At 41.9% G+C, this 23,974-nt stretch overlaps 1 protein-coding gene and 2 long non-coding RNA genes across 6 annotated transcripts in view; 1 reads left to right on the top strand and 2 right to left on the bottom strand.

Moving 5' to 3' along the window:
* Positions 1–2,428: 2,428 nt before the first annotated feature.
* On the bottom strand, positions 2,429–7,968 carry LOC109971052 (uncharacterized). Its single transcript, XR_002276488.1, has 3 exons — positions 7,581–7,968; positions 3,291–3,386; positions 2,429–3,130 (listed from the first exon to the last, which is right to left on the bottom strand). It is a non-coding gene; the product is annotated as an uncharacterized LOC109971052 (long non-coding RNA).
* A 6,137-nt stretch (positions 7,969–14,105) lies between these two features.
* Positions 14,106–22,174, bottom strand: LOC109971055 (uncharacterized). Its single transcript, XR_002276490.1, has 3 exons — positions 21,604–22,174; positions 14,622–14,759; positions 14,106–14,497 (listed from the first exon to the last, which is right to left on the bottom strand). It is a non-coding gene; the product is annotated as an uncharacterized LOC109971055 (long non-coding RNA).
* LOC109971049 (neurofibromin) overlaps positions 15,756–23,974 on the top strand; it is an 87,886-nt gene continuing 79,667 nt past the window's right edge. For 2 of the 4 annotated variants that reach the window (XM_020619068.1, XM_020619067.1), the window contains exon 1: positions 15,758–16,895. In XM_020619068.1, coding sequence (XP_020474724.1) covers positions 16,836–16,895 — 60 coding nt within the window. In that variant the 5' untranslated portion in view covers positions 15,758–16,835. Of the gene's footprint in view, positions 16,896–23,974 lie in introns of all 4 variants that reach the window. The other 2 variants (XM_020619070.1, XM_020619069.1) reach the window with 2 other exon arrangements.

Raw genomic sequence — 23,974 nt, 5'->3', positions numbered from 1 at the left:
ACAGAGCCACCATGATAAAGAGGGTAAAGGAGAAAAAAACAGAGGAGAGGCAGCGGCCGCCGAGCGGCCCTGACAGTTTGGCCAGCGTCTGGCAGATGAACACAGTGGATTATTTTTTACTCCTCAGAGCAAGCCTGAGCATCTGGCCTGGCTAGTGCGGCCGCTGGTAGTGTCCACATGTCCACCAGGGCCCACATGTGAGGGCACCTTTATATAAAAACATAAAGGTAAATGCACACTTTATATGATTATCAAAATTCTTATACTAATCAGTAGATCATGCTTTGCTGTCATTTCTGAGATTTTTAACTGTTATTGCCTTCCTGTCAGGTTTTTTTTATTTTATTTTATTTTTCTTACCTACTCAGCACCTGGTCACAAGTCCTGTATCAGCATCCACCGCTGAGGTTTCCTGGCCAACCAGCGTGACGCTGCCTGTCTGAAATGTCTAGCCAGCTCCCTAGACCATCCTCGCCTTGTCGGCTCCCCTCAACTGTGCACTGCTGAGTCCCTGGTGGCACAGGCCCCACATCTGTCTGCCTGACTCACCTGCGTGCTCATGGCCAAGACTCATTCCCATCTGTCATTTTGGAACCTTGTACACCTATCTTGATTAAACATTTCTAAACTCTCTTCCTTGTCATGGTCTGCATTTTTGGGTCCTAGCCCAATGAGAGAACCACAAGCCTCTGATCAGCAGCTATAGCCAGACACGTCTGACAACAAATGCCTTCAGTTATTGGTCTCTGACCTCAGCAGCTGCAGTGATATGTTCACTCATCCTAAATAATTGCAGAAAGTCTTTTTTGGGGGGTTTACAGCACTTGTACTCTGTTTTAGGCATCAACCTATATTGTTCATGACACTTGATGCCAGGGGTTTAAAAATTCTTTGAAAAGGAAAGCTGTTTTATTTGCCAAGCAATTTAGAACTGATCTAGACTTTTTTTCAGGAAATGCACTCTATATCTGATGAATTTAATTTTTGGAGATCTCAGTGGGGTAACAGTTTGTGGTTTTTGCATGGTACACATGAGGTAGCAGGTGTTTCTATTCTTAAAAATAACTTCAACTTGGTGATGTCTTGCGTTCAATTTTACATCAGATTTAGTATAGACAAAATTCCTGTAAAGCTAAGCAATGTTTGGTGCCTGGTCCACAATTTACATGCACAATTTTTCACCACACACTCATATGGAATAACCAGTACATTTTGTATAAGAACAGATATATATATATATATATTTTTACCATTGGCTTAATGTGCTTCAAAGTCATTTTTTTTCAATGATCAAGGATTGCTCTTTATCAGGAATTTTTGTCATAAGATCCCAGTTACTCCCAAAGACTTTGCTGTGTTTGGTGTCATCCCCTCTAGCATACTAATGTTATTCAGAGGTGGTCCCCACCCAAGTACTACTCCTATTGAAAATGTGTTTTTCAACAAAGAATAGGATAATTCACTTTATTTCAAAAGGAAATTGCTTCTCTCTCTAATGCTATCAGTTACTGTGTTCGCCAGATTAAAGCATTTATGAATAAGCTGTCGCTTTGTTAGGTTAAACAGGTTAGCATAAAACCTTTAGAATTTTGAAATGCTATTGAGCATTATAATCAATAAAATAAAAATAGACTATCTCCTGTGGCTTCGGAATCTGTGTAGTGATGTGTTTAAACCGCTAGTCTATTTAGTGCTCTGAACATGATATACACTAAATGGTGTGATCAGTCACAAACTTGACAGATGTGCAGGTGATGTCCAGATGTTTGTGTGGTGAATGCAAGGGATTTAATGCTGGCTGATTAAGTTACACACAGTGGCCAGTGTGAAAAAGTAATGACATGCAGTTCTCTTTAGGTATAACTCAGATATCAGAGCTTCAGCATTTAAATGAAATATGTGACTAATTAGTTTTAATGAAAGATGACAGCACATTTCTGAGCAGTTATGCACATCATTATTGTGAGAAAGGCAATGTGAGGCAACCATGGCTTGAACAATAGTTTGATATTTAAGCTACAACATTGGTGTTGAATGTGACAAGGGATGACCTGGACATGGAGTTGATCATTTCTCTGAAACCTTACAGCACAGCAATCAATATGTGCTTGTAAATATGAGAAAAAAAACAACACTTTTGTTATAAGCCACTGTAGTGTTTGCTGGAGTAAGAAGGGTCAGGAGACCAAAGCTTGCCTTTTTTTCCATTTTATTTCCACACACATGCAACCACACAGTAACAGACCCCCCCCCCCAAATAAACTATATAGACACTGCCCCGGGAATTACCCCACCAAGTCCTTCTCTGCCTTTCCAAATGTACTCTGACTCCACCTAACTGGCTACTGTCCCCAGTAACCAGCCATAGTCTCACAGGCGTTCGAGGAGGAGCCAGCTGGGCTTGTCCTGGTAGCTCCTTGGTGTGAAGGGGGGTCGGGGCCCAGTGGCTGGCTTCCAGTGTCAAGGTTTTGCAGAAGCCAAAAGGCAACTACTACATCCTTAGCCAATGGAGAAGGCAGTCTTGGGCTGTGCATCTAGCATGAACTCCATCTGCCAGTAGCTGCTGTGCTAATCAGGGGAACTAACCCAGTGGGACCTAGTGATATAGTCCAGGGCGTCATCGATGCAAGGCAGCAGATAAGAATCTTTGAGTAACCTTGTTAAGGCTGCAGTAGTTGACACATGGCCTCCAGGTACTGACTGTATTCTGGACCATAACAGGTGCCAGCCACGGGCTGTTGGGTGGCTTGATGGTGCCCACTCCTGTCATCTCTCTAATCTTCTGTTCCATTGTAGCTTGTGTGGTGAGAGGTAGGCACCGCGGTCAGAGGCAGATGTGGGGTGCATCAGTGTTGTGCTGCTCCAGGCTAGTGTGCATGCAGTCTTCATCTGTGGCCGCAAAGATGTTCACAAAGGCCTCCAGCAGCTGCCTCTGATGTCATCTCCGATGTGCCGATTCTGGTGGCTCTCACTGAGAGCAGAGTAGCTAGCAAGCTTGAAGTGGCTGTCTGGCTTTTTGCTCTGGATTGTAGTGTTACCTCTTCTTCCAGCTGGGAGACAAGTTCGTCAGTCTCCCGGAGTAATGTCATTTTCCTCAGAGATCCCACTTCTGACATGAATGTAACATTTCCTGAGTGAAGAATGTTTGGGAGACCATAGCTAGTCTTTGTTTTATTTTTATACACATACACACACAAATGCAACTGCACTGTAACAGAATACACTGAATAACCCTGCCCTGTCATCTAGGCATGGACAAGTGAGCAGACAACAGGTGGATACAACTTTACCTTTCTTCATTACTGGTGTAGCTATGGATAGGTGAGCCAGCAACAGGTAACTGCAGCTTCACTTCTCTTCTTCAATGGTGTGAGCTGAATGATTGCCTAGAGTAGTGGAGAGAGAGAGAGAGAGAGTGCAAGGAGAGCAAAATTGTAAGCACAAGAAACAGATGAAACCCAGAACATGATAGTTTTTCCATTTATACTGTATGTCACTTGCAACAAGAACCAACATCTAACACTGTCAGTGTTCAGTGTTTACTAAGTGTAAAAATGTATATGCAACTATTTTTATCTGTTCATTTAGTCTTTATTCAGTCAAGTGCTGTCAACCTGACAAAGGGAACTAATATTCTCCTGTTGGTTTTGTCCATTCAGCTGACCTGCCTCCACCAGAACAAGTTGTTCAGCTAATTGTCACCAACCTGAGGAACCGTCCTCTGAGCATCAGCGACATCGAATCCATGTGGGACACCATCCTGAGCCTGTACCACAACCTCGTCACAGGCTCCAAAGACTTCCCTTTCATTCATTGGCAGGGACCTCACCTCCTTTCTGTTGGAGTCACCCTTCAACTCCATGCAGCAGGAGTGGGAGAACACCACACCCTCACCTCTGACGGCTGCACCACCAGGCATGATGGTGCCCACTTCAGGCTCCGGCTCGGCTCCTGCAAATATTTTCACTCCAGTTCTCCCTGAGAAGACGGAGCTGGGAGCCCTGAAGGCTGACCGCAGAAACCATGTGCAACTCCTGCAGGTTGGCAGCAGCACTGTGACCAGAGTCATCTCCCCAGTCTACCGCTCTGACAACAGTGAGCTGACAAACCGCTGGAGAGTGACTGACTACAGTGCAGAGGGACAAGTCCTCATGTCAGTGCTGTGTCACTTCTTGTTAATCAGTGACAGAGTGTGAAGGCATGGCCCAGGTGTTCTCATGAGCAAACCAGGACACCTAGCAGTTTCAGGAGGACCTGCGGGCTCCAAGCTCTTTGAGGTTTAATCTGCTGCAGCTTCTGGTTGTTCCCTTCAGTACTGACATTGGTGGAGTTGAAGGCTGAAGGGACACCTTGAACATATAACTGTGTTTGTCCAGCATCTGGCAGATGAACACAATGAATTATTTTTACTCCTCAGAGCTAGCCTGAGCGTCTGGCTGGGCTAGTGAGGCCCCTGGTAGTGTCCTGCACCGGGGCCCACACGCTACACCATATGAAGGATGTGGTTGGCTGAGGGGTAGATTCGTACATTTGTATACAGTTTGCTCATCATGACTGCACTACAGGTCAGTAATTTCAGTGCCTCTTGCACTGGCCCATTCTGCACCTTCTTTATTTTACATAGCATCTCAGAGTTCAATATTCTGTGTTCATGGTGTAGAAAGTATAACCAGCAGCTAAAAGTATGAACTGTTTCCTCCCCCATCAGCTGTTTGTCTTTAAGGGAGAAAAGACCAGGACATGCCATGAATTCATCAAAAAAGGTATATGCACACTTTATATTAAAATTCCTATACTAAATCAATAGATCATGCTTTGCTGTCATTGCTGAGATTATTAACTGTTATTGCCTTTGTCATCCGTTTTTTAGAGAGAGAGGAGTGCAGAGGAGCAAAAATGTTGCGAGAGAAGGAGACAGCGGCACTGTGAACCATCTCCGTTAAAAAGGTTATTAACCTTCATCCTGAATTTATATCATAATATTTATACAAGTAAATGTTTATGGGTGATGAAATTATTTCCTAATGTCTCTCTCAATGTACATCATTTGTCTTTTAGAGAGAAGAATCACATCCAGATCAAGAGTGGACCAGTGGCTCCAGCCATGATCCTCTGACATCCAGTGGTTGCAGCCATATTGTTAAGTTCAGGCTTAGAGCGGCCCAAAGCCAAACACAGACTGAGGTACAGTATTTAGTCAATTTTAATAAAGCCAATACGAAACAAAAACAAGAACTACTACTAAGGGGCTTGACCTGACAAATAAACACAGACTTTCACAGAAAACTACAATTAAACAGTAAAGTCGGGGAGTTATATCCTCAACTGAAAATACACAAAACTAAAAGAATAAACCAAAGTCCAAGACGGCGAGTTATTGCAGACTCCATAGGCGAGGCAAGAGAAAGAGTCCCAGAGTTTTCTAAGTGGCAAACAAATCCCGAGAAACTTACTGAGCAGCAAGAATAGGCAGGGTGTGGTGAGCAGACACAAAAACAGGAGCAACAAGGCGTGGAAACAAAACGAACCAGCAACCAGATTGCAGGAAGGGAGGCGCATATATAGGGAGAACACCAGTGGATAATGATCAACAGGTGGAAACAATAAATGGTGATTGTGACTAGAGTAAAGCTGCAAGTGAGGTGATATAGAACATGAAGTCTAACCAAAATAAAAACAGGAAGCCAGACCACAAACCATAACACATATGCCTCCCAAGACCAGCATCTACACCCATAAGTCTCCAGTTGCTACAACCATATGCCTTTGATGATCAGCAATCAATTTCTGACTACCAGCAGCCCTAGCCATCCTGGTCTGATGATCAGCTTCTCCAGCTATATGCGGGGCTCCAGCCATGAGCCTCTAATATCCAGCGGCTGCAGCCATTTGCCTCTGAGGACCAATGGATACACCCATATGCCTCTGATGACCTGTCTTTCCTGCCATACACCTCTGACAACCAGCGGCTCCAGGCATACACATCTGACATCAGCTACAGCCATAAGTCTGTGACCTCCTGTGCCTCCACCCACATGCATTGTGAGGTCAAGTGGCTCCACCCATAGGCCTCTGACAAGCAGCAGCTCCAGCCATATGCCACTGTCTCTGTCAGGATGTGATGTGATGTGATGTGATGTGATGTGATGTAATGTAATGAAGCTTTGTTTGTGATGCCTGATTCTTGGTGAAGAGAGGCATCAAAACATACCATCAGACACCAACCTTGACAGTAGTGAAACTCTGCACAGGGGATGTTTTTAACAATAAAAAATACAGAATATCACCAACCTTATACTTTAAAGAGGTGAGCACAAACATTTAATTGTCTATAGACAGTGGCAGATTTTAAGAAGCTGCCTGCAGAAGCATAATGTTCACAATTTCGCTGCGATCCTGCAGAGAACCAAATGCACAGGCTGAATGTGCTTGTTTAGTTCTTGAAGAAGATAAGAATGTCATCAAGGTCAACAAAGACAAACATACTGAGCATGACTCTTAGTCTCATCATCGCATGGACCACTGGCTGTAAAAATGATGGATAGGCTAACATCTCCCAGAAGTGAAGCCCACTTGGTAGCTGGTGCAGTATAGGTCATAAATCCCTCCTCCTCCATGTTAGTGGATGGGACATGAGCCAAACTAAAAACTCAAAATACAATTCAAATTTATTTTTCCCAGAGGTCATTTCTGTGGTTTTTGGTAGATATTACCATTGGTTATGTTTCTGTTAAGTTTGTTTTTAATAGGCTATTTGATTATATAAAAAGGGGTGTATTTCAGTTGATTTCACAGCTTTGATTGGTGGTCTGATGCTATTACTCCACTTCTGGTTGCTACTGCTACGGCTTGTAAAAATTATTTCATTATCAGAAATTATTAAGCTTGGTAGGCTAACCTTAAATCTTCCCTGAGAAAGTATAGCTCAAGGTACTTTCACCCATTAAAAAAAATGGCAGAACTGTTTCTAAATTTTGCAGCCTACTGTTGATGATTGTCATTTGGGCTGTTTTTGGCTTTTTTTTTAATCTGTGCGGTCATTTTGTGTCTCTTTTTTATGTCTTAGGCTGTGTCTCTGTAGTTGTTTGTGTCTCTGTCATAGTTTTTTTTTCTCTCTAGTAATTTTTGTCTCTATAGTCGATGGTGTGTCTTATGTGGAAAGTGGTATGCCTACGTTTTCCGCGTAATTTTACTATTGCTGATTATTTGAAATTGCCATGCATGCTCCGCAAATAAAATTTGTCCTGATAAGTGATATGTCACGTTATGATTGTCTTCATTTAACGTTTTATTTTGGAGGTCACGGCCGGAACTGTCTTTGCTCTCATATTAGAAAACCTGTCAGTGGTCTTCCAACAGCTCTGCCACGTCGAACACCGCGGGGACCAGCAGGTTTTTAACTACTGGAAAAGACTTGTCCTCGGCAGAAACAGCGCAGGAGACCGAAACTAACTTGTCACCACTCTGACCCCAGCTGTAAGATAACTTTCAGTCCTTACTGACTTATCGAGCCGTCAGCAGTGTTTGTCTGTGCTCTAACGCTAACTCACATGTCCTAAACTTAGTACGTGTTAACTCACATGAGTAGCCACCGGATACAGGAGCGTCCACCAACTTCCTCAGCATCTTATTGAAACGTTAAGGCCTGAGAGAAACTGTGCTTCCATATGGTGACAGGCGGCCGAGCTACACGTTAGCCAGTTAGCTGTGAGCTGAACCCACTGCAGACAGCTGGTTGCAATTCCCCACAGTCCATGGTGATTGACCAGCAGCCCAAACCACAAGATATTCAGTTTGCTACCACTTGCTGATTAATTTTCTGTTGGTGGACTAATTACTGGAGCTTTACTGGAGAATGCAAACAGGAAAAGTGCATTAGCAGAGAGAAAGATACTTTCATATTAACTGGGGAACATAACCTCCTATACAGCCAGAAAGACAACTTGATCCCAACCATATCAATCTTACTGTTCGCAGGAAGCCAGCAGACAAAGTAAAGATGCCAAGAAACCAGTCACAGCAGCACACTGGCTGCTGGCATGCTTGTCTTCATTTTGCCCAGTGAAACTCTTCCTGAATCCAGGTGAACTGCAAGCTTCCTTCACATGATCAGCTTTTCACAATTAGTGCATTAAAGTCATTGTTATGTAGCATTGATGAAGTTTGAAGTCTGGGTGGATTTAACAAGTCAGCTCTGTATTCATACTTTCAGGCCTCTGTGTTTGTAGCTAGTCATGGATCATTCAGAGGCAGTTCACCATCTCTGAGCAAGTGTTTTATCATTATATGGAAATACTAATATTATATACAAAATGTTGTTTTAGATTATTTCCTAAAAAAAATCTATTGTACAAAGAAAAAAAGCGAAAAGGTGGTTAAAAAAATGCTATCACAATTCCCCACAGTCCATGGTGATTGACCAGCAGCCCAAACCACAAGATATTCAGTTTGCTACCACTTGCTGATTAATTTTCTGTTGGTGGACTAATTACTGGAGAATGCAAACAGGAAAAGTTTATTAGCAGAGAGAAAGAGAGCCCACATGTAGCACTTTGCTAAGTAACACCTATCACAAGGAAAGTCAACGCAAACTGCAGCCAAGCTTAATCCTCCTTGTCTTTGATGAAACTGTCCTCTGCTTGTTCCCTCCTACAGTTTGAAGTAGCTGCTAGAGTTTTTGATGCCACTAGGTGGTGCTTTATCAACACCCTGTGGATCAGTTCAGACTGCACTGGACTAACCCTGCAACTATTGTATGTGTACGTAAAGCCAAGTGTCACTGATTAACAACTCTCAAGTAATGACAGAGAGAGTTACACGTTGTTCCTCAGGCTCTGTGCTTCAGCACTTTCAGTTTGAAATAAATTAATGGATACTAAATTAAAGTACAAAGTCTCAGCTTAAGAGTGAGTAGGTTTAGGCCTGTGTTAGAGATATCACCCTTATAATTTAGGTGTTCAGACGTAATTGGACAGATAAACCATGAAGTCTCTCTGCCATATGTGTGTGTGTATATGTATATAAATCCCCCCCCTTTGGGGCGGTCTTGTATTCCTTCCTTCAAGCTCGGGTCCTCTACCAGAGGCCTGGGAACTTGAGGGTCCTGTGCAGTATCTTAGCTGTTCGTAGGACAGCACTCTTCTGGATAGAGATCTCAGATGTTGTTCCTGGGATCTGTTGGAGCCACTCTCCCAGTTTGGGGGTCACACTTCCTGATGTTGCTATCGCTTGGGATTGCTACATCTATCACTACGGCCTTCTTCCTCTGTTTGTCCACCACTACTATGTCTGGTTGGTTGGCCATTACCAGTTTGTCAGTTTGTATCTTGAAGTCCCACAGGATCTTAGCTTGGTCATTCTCAACCACCTTTGGAGGTGTATCCCATCTTGACTTTGGGACTTCTAGCCTGTACTCGGCACAGATGTTTCTATACACTATGCCAGCCACTTGGTTATGGTGTTCCATGTATGCCCTGCTTGCTAGCATCGTGAACCTCTGTGCTGTCTTTCAGTCCAGCTTTGTCCAGCCACTGGTAGGATTTTTTTGATATCAGCCACTCCTTATATTTGACGGTGGTACATACCGTGGAGGGGTTTGTCCTTCCGTGAGGGTTCCTGCTCTTCCTTCCCTTGTTCCTCTGGTTTCTGCTTCCTGAGGTATTCACTAAGCACGTCATCACTCGGGGCCATCTCCCTGATGTATTCATGGATCTTTGTTGATCCACACCTACTGTTTAAAGAAGCTAACTTCACTCCATGAGCGCCTGGCGGGACAAATGAACCAGCTACTAATGGATGGACCCCACCCTGAGTGGTTAACTGAAGGCCGGACAGTCCTGATCCTGAAGGACCCTCAGAAGGGAGCAGTACCGTCCAACTACCACCCAATAACCTGCGTCTGTACAACATGGAAGCTCATGTCAGACATCATAAGATGAGCAGGCACATGGTTCAATACATGAGCAGGGCCCAGAAAAGGATTGGTAGTAACACCAGAGGAGCAAAGCACCGGCTACTGGTTGATAAAATAGTCACTCGAGACTGCAAGACCAGGCATGCCAACCTGTGTGCTGCCTGGATTATCTACAAGAAAGCCTATGACTCAATGCCTCACACATGGATCCTGGAATGCTTGGAACTGTACAACATCAACAGGACTCTAAGAGCCTTCATCAAGAACTCAATGGGAATGTGGAAAACAACCCTAGAGACCAACTTCAAGCCAATTGCACAAGTCAACATCAAGTGCAGTATCTGCCAAGGAGATGCTCTGTCCCCGCTGCTGTTCTGCATAGGGCTGAACCCCCTCAGCCAGATCATCACCAAGAGTGGTTACGGATACCGACTAGGGAATGGAGCAACCATCAGACACCTCCTCCACATGGATGACATAAAGTTGTATGAGAGGAGTGAATGAGACATTGACTCGCTGATCCACACCACTAGGATCTACAGCCAGGACATTGGAATGTCATTCAGACTGGATAAGTGTGGTCGAATGGTAATGAGGAGAGGAAAGGTAGTAACCCCTCACTACCTCACCAAGCGTAATGATATATCCAATTCCACCATGTGAATTACTACATGCGATGTTTGAAGTTCACTGTGGGAAATACTATTACTAATACTATTATTATATTTTTGTGTATTGTGCTTTAATAGTTTGTCTCCCTTAGTCTTAAAATAAAAAGTTACATAAGTGTTCTTTCTGGCTTTTGACTCCTTACCTGACTTCAAAGGAGAGCTATACAAGAATTCCTATATGCCTAGACTGCCTATTTATGCATAAATGGCAAATAAAAAATCTTGAATCTTGTATAAACCAAGTTGCTTCTGCATAGAAATACTAGAACATACTGTACGTACAGCTCATTTTTTTGAGTTTTAGGTCATGTTTCATAAATATGATAATTCACTGATGTAACATTGTAGACAAATCAGAAAACAAGAAGTGGGGGAAGGGGTGTGTGGAAGAAGTGCGGTGTTGGCTCAGAGCAAGACATAAATACAAGGCAGAGTGGGGTGGGGAACAGCAGGGACAAAATGCCTCTAAACAGTTTTATTACTTTATCTGAATTTGCGCTAAATCTTAGTTATAGACGTTACCACTATTGTGCCACGTGCATAAATGTGCACAGCTACTTTTTCACTTTGCAAAGTCTATCCATCCTGCTCCTGTGATAGTTAGTTACTTAGCTAAAATAAACTCTGAGGAAAGACACCTGCAGTACAAATACTGTAGCTGCAAGCAGCAGACAAAACTGCAGCTCCTCTTAACATGTCAGTAAAACCTGGATTACATTCAGTGGCATGCGGAGACATTGGTGATCTTCATTAATCTGTCTTAGGGACTCGCCTTCATTGCATTACAGGTTGTATTTTGATGACATTTTCATCTGTAATAGATATGAAGTTGTGACGCAAAGTGAACAAGTAAAAACCTACCGTACCTGTAAGGTGATTTAGGAGAAGACTTGTGTGCGCTAAAGCCAGAAAAACATGTGCTCTCCAAGGTTTTTGGACCAGTGTTGGTGTGGGGGAAAGAAAAAGTCAGATGTTCAGACTTTGTCCTATGTACACAGAAAGTCCCTATTTCCTAACAACTAAAAGAGTGGCTTCAAGGCTTCCTCTTATTTGCTGTGTGATTTGCTATGCAATGCAAAATCTTGATTTATGGTATCAAAAGTTGTGACTATGAGCCTGGAAGCAGAACAAAAACCTGCAGAATGTAAATATTATCTAGTAGCCTACTTCATCTTTTTATCACCTGTTTTGAAGACAGAGGTACCTTAATGGCAATAACAATTTGTACAAAATACCATCCAATCATCACCACTCCTTGCTGTCCTTAAGTTTGTCTGCCAGTTTTGACCATAGGCTTTGTTTTACTTGTCTTTGCATTTAAAAATCAAACAATACTTTTATCATATTTTTTGTCTAAAAGGAAACTTCAAATAGCAAAAAATACACCAGCATCATCCTGAATACCAATAACATTCTAATTAGAAAATCAGTGAAAATAGAGCAAAGGGGGCTCCCATATTTGGGTTTGCCTGAGGCCCCAAATCACTAAATGTTCCACTGATTGTACACTGTATATCTAAAGAAGACGAGGATTCACTGTGGGCCCATTTGTAATCATCAGATCCCTTTGGACATCAGTTTGACCTTGAACGGCAGGTGGATACACTGTTGCAAGGAAAGATAAAGAGCCTTGGCCCTGCATCACCAACACCTGTGGGGTTTTTTTTTTTTTCTTGGTATTTGTTTGGTAATACTGCAGGATAAGTCAGTTTTCAGGAAAAGAATATCAAAATGTTGAATTCTGACCTCCAGTGTGTTTCCAGGAAGTCACTGCGCAGCTGTCTACAACATGAAAGCTAATTGGTTCTGCTATGTTTTTGTGTCTGTCAGGTTCTTGTGAGCACAGTGAAGACGTGGAGCAAACAGAAACGCCATGAGGCAGCTCAAAGGCAAACCCAAGAAAGAAACATCCAAGGACAAGAAGGAGCGAAAACAGGCCATGCAGGATGCCCGGAAGCAGGTGGCCACGGTAGTCCTGCCTACACTGGCAGTAGTGGTGCTGCTCATCGTGGTGTTTGTCTATGTGGCCACTAGGCCAGATGCTATCGAATAGACATTCTACAAAAGTGACATGAGCTCTCAAAGTGGCTGGGCTTTGACGGACTGACAGTAGCTATACCCAAAGGATTACCCCCCATCATATGACAGCATTCCCCCTGTAGTGACTGATTGGTTTTAATGAAAGCCTTCTCCAGAAAGCCTTCTCCAGAGTGCATATGTTTGGTCAAAGCGGCAGACAGAAGAAATCCAGCTGAGCAGACAAACTGTTGTTCCTTGGTGCCTTCAGATGACGAAAGATGGCCTGGTCATTTTAGAGCAGCAGATGGATTCATGTTGATGTCTTAGAAAATGATGCAGTTGGGATGCATACCAGAGGATTTGTGCACAGTCAGCCAAATTTGACCAGAAGTGTTTAAAAAGTCTAAACAGGTGATTGGTCTCTACCAGGTTTTTTTTTTTTTTGGTTGTAATATTTTAAGTCAGTACAACATGAGCTTGGACTCAGACATGTCTCATTCTCTGGACAGCATACACACCCACAGTATCGGTATGAAATGTGTTTTAGAAGGATTCTGTTTCTCCTGGCTTCAGTGCTTAAGGATTCTGTTGAATGTCATTATAGTTTGTTCTCTTAAGTTAAGTTTGTTGAAACACACCTGAATGTCTTCATCTGTGCAGATGTAGCAATGTGCCTTAACAGATTTGCAACTGTATTATTTCAGTTCAATAAATGATTTTTAAAATATTTTGGTTTCTTCATCTTTTTCTGATGCCGTAGATATTAATGGTTAAGACCACTGTGATGAAAACTGGTGTCTGCGTTGCTTGCTATTATTCAGTTACATTCATGTGAGTTGTATTGTGGAGATGGGGATTAAGTGGTGGTAGGAGTGTTCAAATCTTAACACACGGATGTTAATACTGTGTATATTAACCATTAGAAAAGGTTGGGCACATATAGTTTAGATACAACTAAGGTTTCTGCTAGTTTCTACTGAAAATATAGATCTACAAAAACGTGACATAAAAGGGAGTCGAAACCAGGTTTAATGACAGTTTAAGATAGTTATTGAAAACAAATGGTAAATAAAAGACAATCATACATATGGAATGTGAGTATCGTTCATATCAGCAGTGTATGAATGAGTGAAGCAGTTTGTGTCCACACCATTAGCAACAATTGTGAACAATTTTGAGTTGGAGTGTGTAAGATATACTGTGCCACTTGTGGTTACCATCATGTATCAGCGCAAACTGTTTGCGTGCGAGAATGTGTTTCGAGTTTTGCAATCCCAGCTGAAATTGGGTGAGAGGCAGGGTCCACCCTGGACAGGTCGCCAGTCTATCACAGGGCTGACACTAAGAGATGGACAACCACACACACACACACCCACACTCACTCCTATAGTCGCCAGTCAACCTAAGCTGCATGTCTTTGAACTGTGGGAGGAAGCCAAAGAGCCCACACAGGCACAGGGAGAACATGCAGACTGCACAGAAAGGCCCCAGGTCAGCTGGGGTTTGAATCCGAATCCTGCAAAAAGAATGATGCCTTCGATAAATGAGTATTGGCAGTTCTGAGAATGGGGTTTGGTGGTTTAGCAGTTCAGAAAACTAAAAAAAAAAAAAGCCTTAATAATTTCCTAAAAGAGCAGATCACTGTAGTTTTTGTCAATCAAAAGAAAAAGTGAATTTGCTGGGGATATAAGTGGTGGATTACTCTACTTTAATTAGTAATTGTGGCAGGTCGGAAGGTTTGTATAAGACAGAGTAAATGACAGTGTATGTGGTAATGAAGAAACATGTCAGTGCACATGTGTCTAACAGCAAAGCTACACGGCACAGAGGAAGAAGACACATCAGGCTCTGATACAGCACTGGTTAGTAGGAGACATTCAGTGTAGGTTGGAGTCTGCACACAAAGGAAAACAGAGAATATTACTAGACTCATGCAGTTTTCTATGTACAGTAGTTTGCAATGTCATATAGATTAGACTTTATATTAGTCACCATAATCAGGTGATTAGGTTACAGACCTCAGTTAATCCTTTTTACAAAGTAATCACACTGGTACTGTATAGAGCTGCTGTTCTTCTTTTCACTAGTCTGGGAATGATTCTCCATCCGTCCTGCAGCACACTGTCCACCTTTAATAGGTGATAAACACAGCTCCTCTGTTGACAAATATATGTAAACATGAGCATATAACCCCTGTTTTGGCCTTACTTTATTGGCTTCCTGTTCATGACAGGATTCATTTAAAACTTTTTTTAACATTTGTTTTCAAAGTGCTGCATGGTTTGGCACCCTTGTATATCTCAGAGGTCTTGCATGTTCACACACCAGGAAGATCTCTAAGGGCATCCAGTCAGCTGCTTCTAGATGTCCAGATTTAAACACAGTGGGCATCAGGCCTTTGTGGTTGTGGCTTCAAGACTGGAATAGCTTACAACCAGTCATTAGGTCTGCTCCCAATCTGGCTGTTTTTCAGTCACTTCTTAAAACTTAGTCAGGCAGGTGTTTTATGTTGGTACAGACTAAAGCATTTGTTTGTCTGTGTACTTTGTTATTGTGATGTTGTCTGCTTTGTTCATGTCTTTACACAGTTTTTGTTATTTATGTGTTGCTCTTGTTTTAGCTTATTCTTTTGTTTTTATTTTACTGTGAAGCACTTTGTGACCTGGGGTTAGAAAGGTGCTATATAAATAAACTTTGCATTTTGATTTTGCATCCCACTGAACAGACATCCATAGAGCTGTAGCTAGAACTGAGGACACAAGTCAAGATTTCACTGTTGTTTCTGGGAATGTAATGATGTGACCAAGAGTTTATTTTTTACAATTACATTTGTTGTTGTTTTTAGGTTGACTCTGATTATTTTACATATTTTTAAATGTGGCTGTTTTCTTAAGTGTATCCCTGACAACATGGGGATAGGGTTATAAACAGCATTTAAACTACCATGAAGCGAGATAAAATGTACTGGAAATAAAGACACCATATGATTAGACTGTAAATTACTGAATAAACTAACAGATGTTTGGTGGCTAGTAAAACCAATGAGCTCAGGATATTAGACATACTGGAGTCCAGACTGCCCAAAAACTGAGCAAACAGAAACTGAACATCACCAATTAACTGCTAATGTTGCCCTCTGTATGCTAGATGTGTAAATAGGTCTCTATTGGCTAACACATTCAACATTGTGACTTTTTAAACAATAATATGTTAGTGTTGTATTTTGCAACTTTTTCTACTGCCACCAAAAGGCCAGAAATTCAGGTTTAAAGAAATTAAGTTCGTATAACAATGACTGTAGCTGGATCCCTGCCTCTTATGCACTAGATTCACTGCCTGCTGGTTTATTTGAGCTTCCAGCTTCTCAGTGGCCCATTTGTGCATTACATTATGTCAAACATGTCCCCAAATTCCGAAAATGCAACAAAAAATACTGTCCATTTGCTAAAATCTACTCACTGCAATGTGCCATGTGACTGAAGTAAAACTGACACTAACGGGTCTATAATAACAAAATGATGATGACTGATAAACGTCTCCATTTATAAACGCGTTTAGAATGATTAACGAAAAGAATAAAATCATTCTTAGGACTGAAAACACTGACAGGCCTGACCTAACTTGGCGCATGCGCGCCAAACGATCGGACAATTTTCTACAGTAGTAGCGGAAGTAAACAAACTATATTTCAAAATAAATCATTAAGAACGTGCTGAAATTGAGCTGAAACTCTAATCGGCGCACAGTGGGGTTATCACTGTGAGTCCAGGTATTTAAACGCCCACTTTACAGTTTTAATAGCCTTGCAAGCAGATGTAGAGTGCTGTAAACTACACAGTGACCTATAAATACAGAAAAAACAGAAACCGAATTTCTAGTTACTTTAAAATAACGTGATCATCTGACCACTCTCGTGTTATTTATTGAGTGAACAAGCATTTCGTCAGTAACAGTCGTCAAGTTGAAGATTGTACCAGGAAGTGGTCTATACAACTGCAGCGGACTTGACCCTTAACTTGTTTCCAACACCTCCCATCAGTTTTTCTGAAGAAGACTTCCGGTGGTGTGTCATGGCGCTGGCATGGTGAATCCCACAGAAAGGGAAAAATACTCGCCCCTGTGCTCCTCTTCCATCGTTTGAGGGCAGATTTTCATTCAGAAATAAGCGTGTCAGCTCCGGCCTCACACCTCGGATTAAGCAGCACAGCGCTGCGGTGTCCCTCCGCCCGGTCATGGCGGCTCACAAACCCGTGGAGTGGGTCCAGGCCGTGATTACTAGATTTGATGAGCAGGTAAGATGGGCTGATTCAGGGGATGGGTGTAGCAAGCTGTGGTAGTCTTGAGGGCCCAGCAGTCCGGTAAACGGCACGTCTGTTTAGAACAGGTCCTTTTTAAAAACGGATGCACGGAGCGTTTTCACGTCAGGAGCATTTTCTTCGATGAAATGTGTCGGTACTGTTTGTCCCAACTGTAAAACACTGATGAGGTCTTTCTAGCTAGCACCACCGTTTCTACCTTCTATCAGCACATTTATCCCCCTTTTGTCCAGGCGCTCAGTTTCCGAGCGAGCCGGTCGACTGCTAAACAATTTACAATACAACAACATGTTAGAGATGTTGCAGCCTGCACACACGCGTCTGTGTGAATAGCTAACGTGTTCTTTCATTGCAGCTAACATTCGCAGGCCTAGCCGTCTAATGTAAACAAATAAGATGTGACTGGGTTAGCACCATGGATGGATAACCGAACCGGCCTACCGGGCACAGGCCCAGCGTGTCCGTGACCTCTCGGCCAGAGGCTTTGTATTAATAAGTCTTTGCGGGTTCTTGTGTCAGAGTCCCGCGGCTCAGTTAAAGAGACAAAACGGCCACAAACGACGCAGCGTTTGTAGTCGTTTTGTGTCTCTTTCGATGTGGTAACCTGTGTGAGCCGAAGGGTCTTTTAGCTGTCTATGCTTAACATGCTGCATTTATATGAACGAATTAAATTACAGACGTAAGGAATGCTGCTCTGTCTGCTATAGCTGCTATCTTCTAATTACCACTGTCAGGTTGTCTGCTTCATATGGCAGGTGAATTTTTCTTTATAGCTACCATTGACATGCCTTCATTCAGTCTACTCATTCACACTTACTAGTTGCTAACTTTTAATTCTGATAAATCAGCAAGATTTGTTGTAAAAATGGCCAAACTGTTTAAGAAACGTTACATTCAATAAAAGGCACATTGTGGTAATGTTGACCTCTCTGCCACCCCAGTCTGTTTGTATGTTTGCTGTTTAAATGGAAATCTGACAGCCAATCTGTGTTTAGTATATTCAGCAGTGTTTGCCATTTTAAAGTAATTTGGCTTTGTCCAGTCCCTTAAGTCTTTGCTTCTGGTATTAGTTACCACAGATCATGGATTGTAGCTGGGGTTTTAGCAGCTCAGCTTGGATTACTGCAGTCAGATGAAAAGTGGCTTTAGGTGTTATACCCACATCTTGGTCATTGCTACCCTAAGCCCAACAAAAGCCTTTAGTTTCTCTCTCAGTAAGCATGCAGTTTATTATTGGTGCTAAAATATGTTTCCCTTTGTTAACTACCTGAACATCATCTAGAGAAATAACTACAGCAATAACAGTAGAGGAGTTATTTGATATGGTGAGCTCATGACCTGCTAACATATGATGTTTTTGTTTTCTGCATCACCACTGTCAGTTAATGAGAATTTAGCATAGTGTTTTTTCAGCTTTTTTTTTTTAAACTAATATTGTTGGATGTGCTGGGGAATGAGTAATTGAACAACCTGAAATACTGAAGGTAGACTGTAGCTGCTTACCAGAAGCAGTGCTATAGAGTGCTAGACCACTTGAGAAATATGAGCTTGCGCTGACTTGCTGATGTCCACTTCATTTGCTTACGTTATGGTGTTTTAGGAAACGGTTGTGCTTGATTAGTGGGGTAGTGTGGGACATTACTTTTTGGTCTAGATACACCAGCCTGGTGTATGGTGGTGTCTGGCTTGGTATTAAAATGTCAGTCAGATGTGGATCTGGTCTCAGTCTTTTAACATTTGTTAATATTGAGTAGAACTGCAATAATTAGCCTGATTGATTAGTCAATTGACAGAAAATGTATCAGCAAAAGTTTTGATAATCAGTTTGTTAGAGAAATTTTAAAAACAACAAATCTCATTCCTTCAGCTTCTCGAATATAATAATTAGCTGCTGCTTGTATTCTAGTAAATTAAATAATTTGAAGTTTGTACCATTGCTTGCACATGTGATGACCTTACCTTGTGTTCTAAATTATTTTAAGTGATGTTTTCCCACTATTTTCTGATGTTTTAATAAGTAACTAGACAGCACTCAGAGTGCAGACCTCTGCCAAGGGGCAAGTCTGTTTCCCCATAATACCATAAAAGCAATATTCCCCTGATACTTTGGCCTTCATAATATGATAGCTTCATCATGAATACCTACTGCTGGCATTTGGAATGATGCTGATATCATTATTAGTTTAAAAATTATTCAAGAAAAACGATAGACGTGACAAACATTCACTTGTTGGTTTAGGGGTAAAACATAGGGCTGAACGATGAATTGTTTTGTGAGTGTTATTTGGATCCCTGTGCAATCTCAGTCTCATATGACAATGATTCTGCCGTGTTTGCAATAGCAGTGAGATTGCTTGCATCAAACTAAATGCTACCTTTTCCTCACTAAGCTGCGCTAACTAATAACCACAAAGTGATTTATTTCTGCCTCACTGCTATTTGGCGCTAGGTGTACAGGGCAGGCAGCGCAGTGTTGCGGGAGAGAACAAATCATGCAGCCCTATTAAAACAGGGGCTTCAGTGAATGGACCATGGGCAGAGCTTTGAAGATGTCACATTTCTGTGAGTGTGTGTCTCCTCTAAATAGACTGACACTGAAAATTACACTGGAAAAGCAAAGTAGGATGGTATAGCGGCTACACCTATGACCTACATTGGCCACAGCCATAAGCCTCTGATGATCAGCGACTTCAGCCACGACAACCAGACAGGTTACGCAGGGTAATGGTTAATGGAAGCACGGGTTGTAGCGATTGTTAGGTTCCGACAGTAGAAACAGAGCTATAATGTGCAGCTGGAGCACTGGCACCCTTGCTGACAGACTGCTCTGCTCTGAACTAGATGCAGCTGCATGCTAACTGTGCTAGCTTGGTCAGATAACGAGCACTCACATCTCAGAAAACACTGGAACAAATTCTAAATTAGTGTTACTCGGATAGACTGACCACATATTTTCAATCTAAGTGGTTACTTCATTGCCTGAAAATACATCAAAACGTAATGCAGTGGCATAATGCCAGTCCTACAGGTGAAAATGATAGCAGCTTTGAATCTGGCTCAAAATCTCTGCCATCAGATTTGCCCAGGTGTTGCTGCATACAGTAGAGCTCAGTTTCTGAAACAGAAAAACCAGGGTTTCCCTCATTTCACCTTGAACAAACCTAACCTGCTTTCTGGAATAAATCCCAGATTGTAGCAACATAACAGCTAGCTTTAGCATCATGAACAAGCCACAGCGTAAACAGATTAGCTTTACATAGTACACTGACATGAGAAAATAGTACATGCCACAAAGAGCTAAATAAATGTCCCATGCAGACTAATGTAACAGCGTGTACTAGCAGTTCTTCATAGATGTACATAAATCACACTACACTTATCTGCCCTCATCTTCACACCAGTGCTCAGTGGTGTAGCCGTGCACCTTGACCACACGGGGGCTCATGTACAGTCAACCTCTGCTACACTCACAATGTTGAATAATCTTTTAGAAAAACCCTGTATTCAGATTAGGTGACAGATCAGCACCAAAATGTAATCAGTTGCTCTGTGGGCCAAAACCTGTCTCTACAAAAATTCACTGAAAATGATTCATTACTTTTTGAGTTATGCTGTTAACAAATAAGCAAGCAGTCAAACAAACGGCAGCAAAAACATAACTCCCACTCTTGGCCAAGGTACGGTGGGTGTTGTTGGTCTGCAGTGGTTAGTACCTACCAACAGTGTCTAAGGAAGGACAAATGGTGAACTGGAGACAGGGTCATGGACGCCCATGGCTCACTGATGATGAGGTTGATCTACTGTAGATTAAACTTTTAACTTCCATTTGTACTTTTCAAAAGATTAAAATGTATTTGAATCTTTGTTAAAATGGTTGAAAGTGAGAAATACTGTCCATTGGTCTCTATGAAGAGAAAGAGTCAGGGGCTGTAGTGGTGATATCACACCTAGAGTAGTGAGGCAGTTGGACTGGTCTAAAACATTCTCTCTAACTCATCCTCACGACCACAGTTTCACTCCTTTTACATAAGTTTTCACTGAATTGTAGACACATCTGTGCTCTTCCTGACAGTAGAACTGTGGAAGCAAATAGATTCACAGAAGATGAACAGTGAGATGCAGAATGACACGAGTGTCAACCAGCTACCACATTGACTCCTATGTAAACAGTATTAGGCAGGTGGTCATCATGTTATGGCTGATCAGTGTATAACTGCAAGCAGAAAACTGGAGGAATAAGTTGAAATGCACAGAAGTGAAATACAGTGCATTGCTCATAGATACAATGAGAAATACAGATCCAGAATAGAGAAAGGAGTGCAGAGATGTGGCCTACTTCCTGTTTATGTCCTCACTGCCAACTCTGTCATAGCCAAATGATGTCAGTAAGGGACATGAGTGTTCCTGACACAAGCTGAGGAATGTAAAGTCACCCACTGCTTAAAAAAACTGATGAGCCCATTAAACTGACTCATGAGCCAGTCAGTTACTTTAAATCAGGAGCCCCCAACCTTTTTTGTACCACGGACCGGTTTCATGCATGAAAATTTTTCCGCGGACCGGGTAGAGGCACGGGGGTTCCAATAACCAAAACCTTTGTCACTTCATAGTATGTAATCCGAAGGCAACAATTACAATTTATAATAGGCAATTACAATAAATCTACACTATAATATCAACTCACCGTAATGCAGAGTCAGTGGGAGCCTTGGGTTTGTTTCCCTCCAACTAGATGGTCCCATCTGGGCGTGATGGGAGACGGTGACACTCGAATTGTGTTCCGTATATCCAGTCTACTCCGTAATTAAGAATGATGTTTTCAGCGCAGACACGTTTGTTGAAGTGGTGGCCTTCATTAACTGTTTTTGTCGTTCATGTTAAGGTTTTTTTCTTTCAAAAAATTCCAAGGGCTTGTCATTTAACTCAGGGTGTTTTGTCTCAATGTGGTGGAGCATTTTTGAGGGTTTCATGGCTTCATTAGCTTGTCGGTCACCGCAAATTATGCAGGAGCTCTTATGCGGCGCTTGTGTATCACCTGTTGCGATGAACCCGTAACTTGGGTAGGAATTGTGGTATTTTCATTTAAATGCAGCTTTCTTTTTGCTGACAGTCTGTGACCCTTCTGCTGTCCCAATGTTTACTCGTTCCTTCCGAAAAAGCTCTCCAGTGGACTTTTGTTTTTGGCTCATTTGTTTTTCTCAAGGGTTAGCTTTTGTCGCTGATGTGTGAAATGGCGTGCCAGAGTCAAGTGCAATAGTGAGGTGAGGGTGGAAACAGTTGTTTTTCAAAATAAGATCCAGAAGACTAATGAAACAAAAATAACTATAATTTTAACCACAGAATTTTTTTTCTTTCAGCCCGGTATTAAATGATCCATGGGCTAGGAGCTGGGGACCCCTGCTTTAAATAATAGTGGTATCCTAGTCCGATCCACAGGATTGGGATCAGGCCCAAGTCCAGCATTTTTAATTTCAACCTTATACATGCAGATGAATCCATATCTCTGCTCACACCTGTGATGGTTAGCACTAGGGCTGCAACTAATTGGCAGATTTTTATTTATTTATTTATTACATTATTAATTTGATTGTTTTTTTTTCTATAAAATGTGAGAAAACAGTGAAAAATGTCTGTTTCCTACAGTCCAAATGGATGTTTAATCCAAACAACAGTCGAAAACCCCAAAGTGTTGGGTTTATTATAGTAAAAGACGAGAGGAGCCAGCATATCACACTGGAGAAGCTGAATCCTGACAGTTTTGGTTTTTATTTTTCTTAAGAAATGACTCAAAACGATTACCAATTTATCTAAATAGTTTCTTTTTGTGGTACAGCTAGTTAATTATTTGATTAAATGTTACAGCTGTGCTTACCATGTTAATGCAGTAAAGTGATAATATAACATGTACTGCAGGGTTGAACACATTATTATTATCACATTTAGTTTTTTCTCTAATCTTGACCAAGTGCCTTTATATCAGTGTTAAGCGTTTAGGAAGGAAAAGTGAAAGAAAAAACTGCTACCGTGAGCTGATTAGAGGAGGTGCATCATGAAGGGCAGTGTGGTTCAAATCTTCCAGAATATCCGTTTTTGGCTAATTCACCAAATTACCTGATAAATGAAGGCACTGGATCAAATTGCTGTAAAGACCATACCAAGAATGAAACACTGCCAATTTGATGTGTTGCTCTAATGCACCTAGAGATGATAATGGGTTGCAGCTTTGTAAGGAAAAGGGAGCATTTGGTTTGGTGCAAGAGATCTTACTGCTATTGCAAACACAGCAGAATCCTTGTCACATGAGACTGAAATCTAAATCGGGGATCTAAATCACACTCACAGAACGATTTATTGTGCATCCCTAGTTGTTGGTCCTTTGAAACACGTTGGTTTACTATGGCACATTGATTACTGAGGATTTAGCCTGAATAAATCCAAAGTTAACTGGCTAACCCACTGCATGTTCTAGGTAGCCTGTATCTATGTGGTTATGTTCTGGCCACAGTCGGGCATTCTCTCAACATACAGTCTGCACCTTGGAGGGGCTTAGCCTCTGAGGACGGCCTTCTCTGACCATAATTAAGCATTTTCCAGACAGTATTGAGCAATATTGGGAAGCATGAATGCTGATGGCTAATGCATAACGGATGGAGCTTGTCAAATGTTGCTCCCAGTATTTAAAGAAACCTATCTCTGCTAGTAGGCTCACAACCTCTATATTTTCAACTCAAGGTCCACTTGCTAGCTTTTTCTGGAGCTTTCAACTGCTTCTCACAATTTTTATAATATGAAAACAGTTATGATTATGCCTACATTGCCCAGCTCAGCCACATACATTTGTGTTTTTGAGCTCAAAGCTTTATATATATACACTCATGGCCTCGGCAGGAGTCCATGCTTTTATGTCAGATAAGTGTGCATGCCACAAATGTACATGCATCCTTCAGCTGAGGTGAATAGCATACAGTATATGGGCAAGATAGACTCGGTTGTCATTTTGTCAACCTAGCTAAAACTAATTCAGTGAAGGTGATGGTGCTCAGGGAGGTGTTGAT

Source organism: Monopterus albus, unplaced genomic scaffold, assembly GCF_001952655.1.
Source record: "Monopterus albus unplaced genomic scaffold, M_albus_1.0 scaffold214.1, whole genome shotgun sequence".
Classification (NCBI taxonomy): domain Eukaryota; kingdom Metazoa; phylum Chordata; class Actinopteri; order Synbranchiformes; family Synbranchidae; genus Monopterus; species Monopterus albus.
The sequence above is the reverse complement of the archived record's forward strand: the minus strand, read 5'-3'. Positions and strand labels throughout refer to the sequence as shown.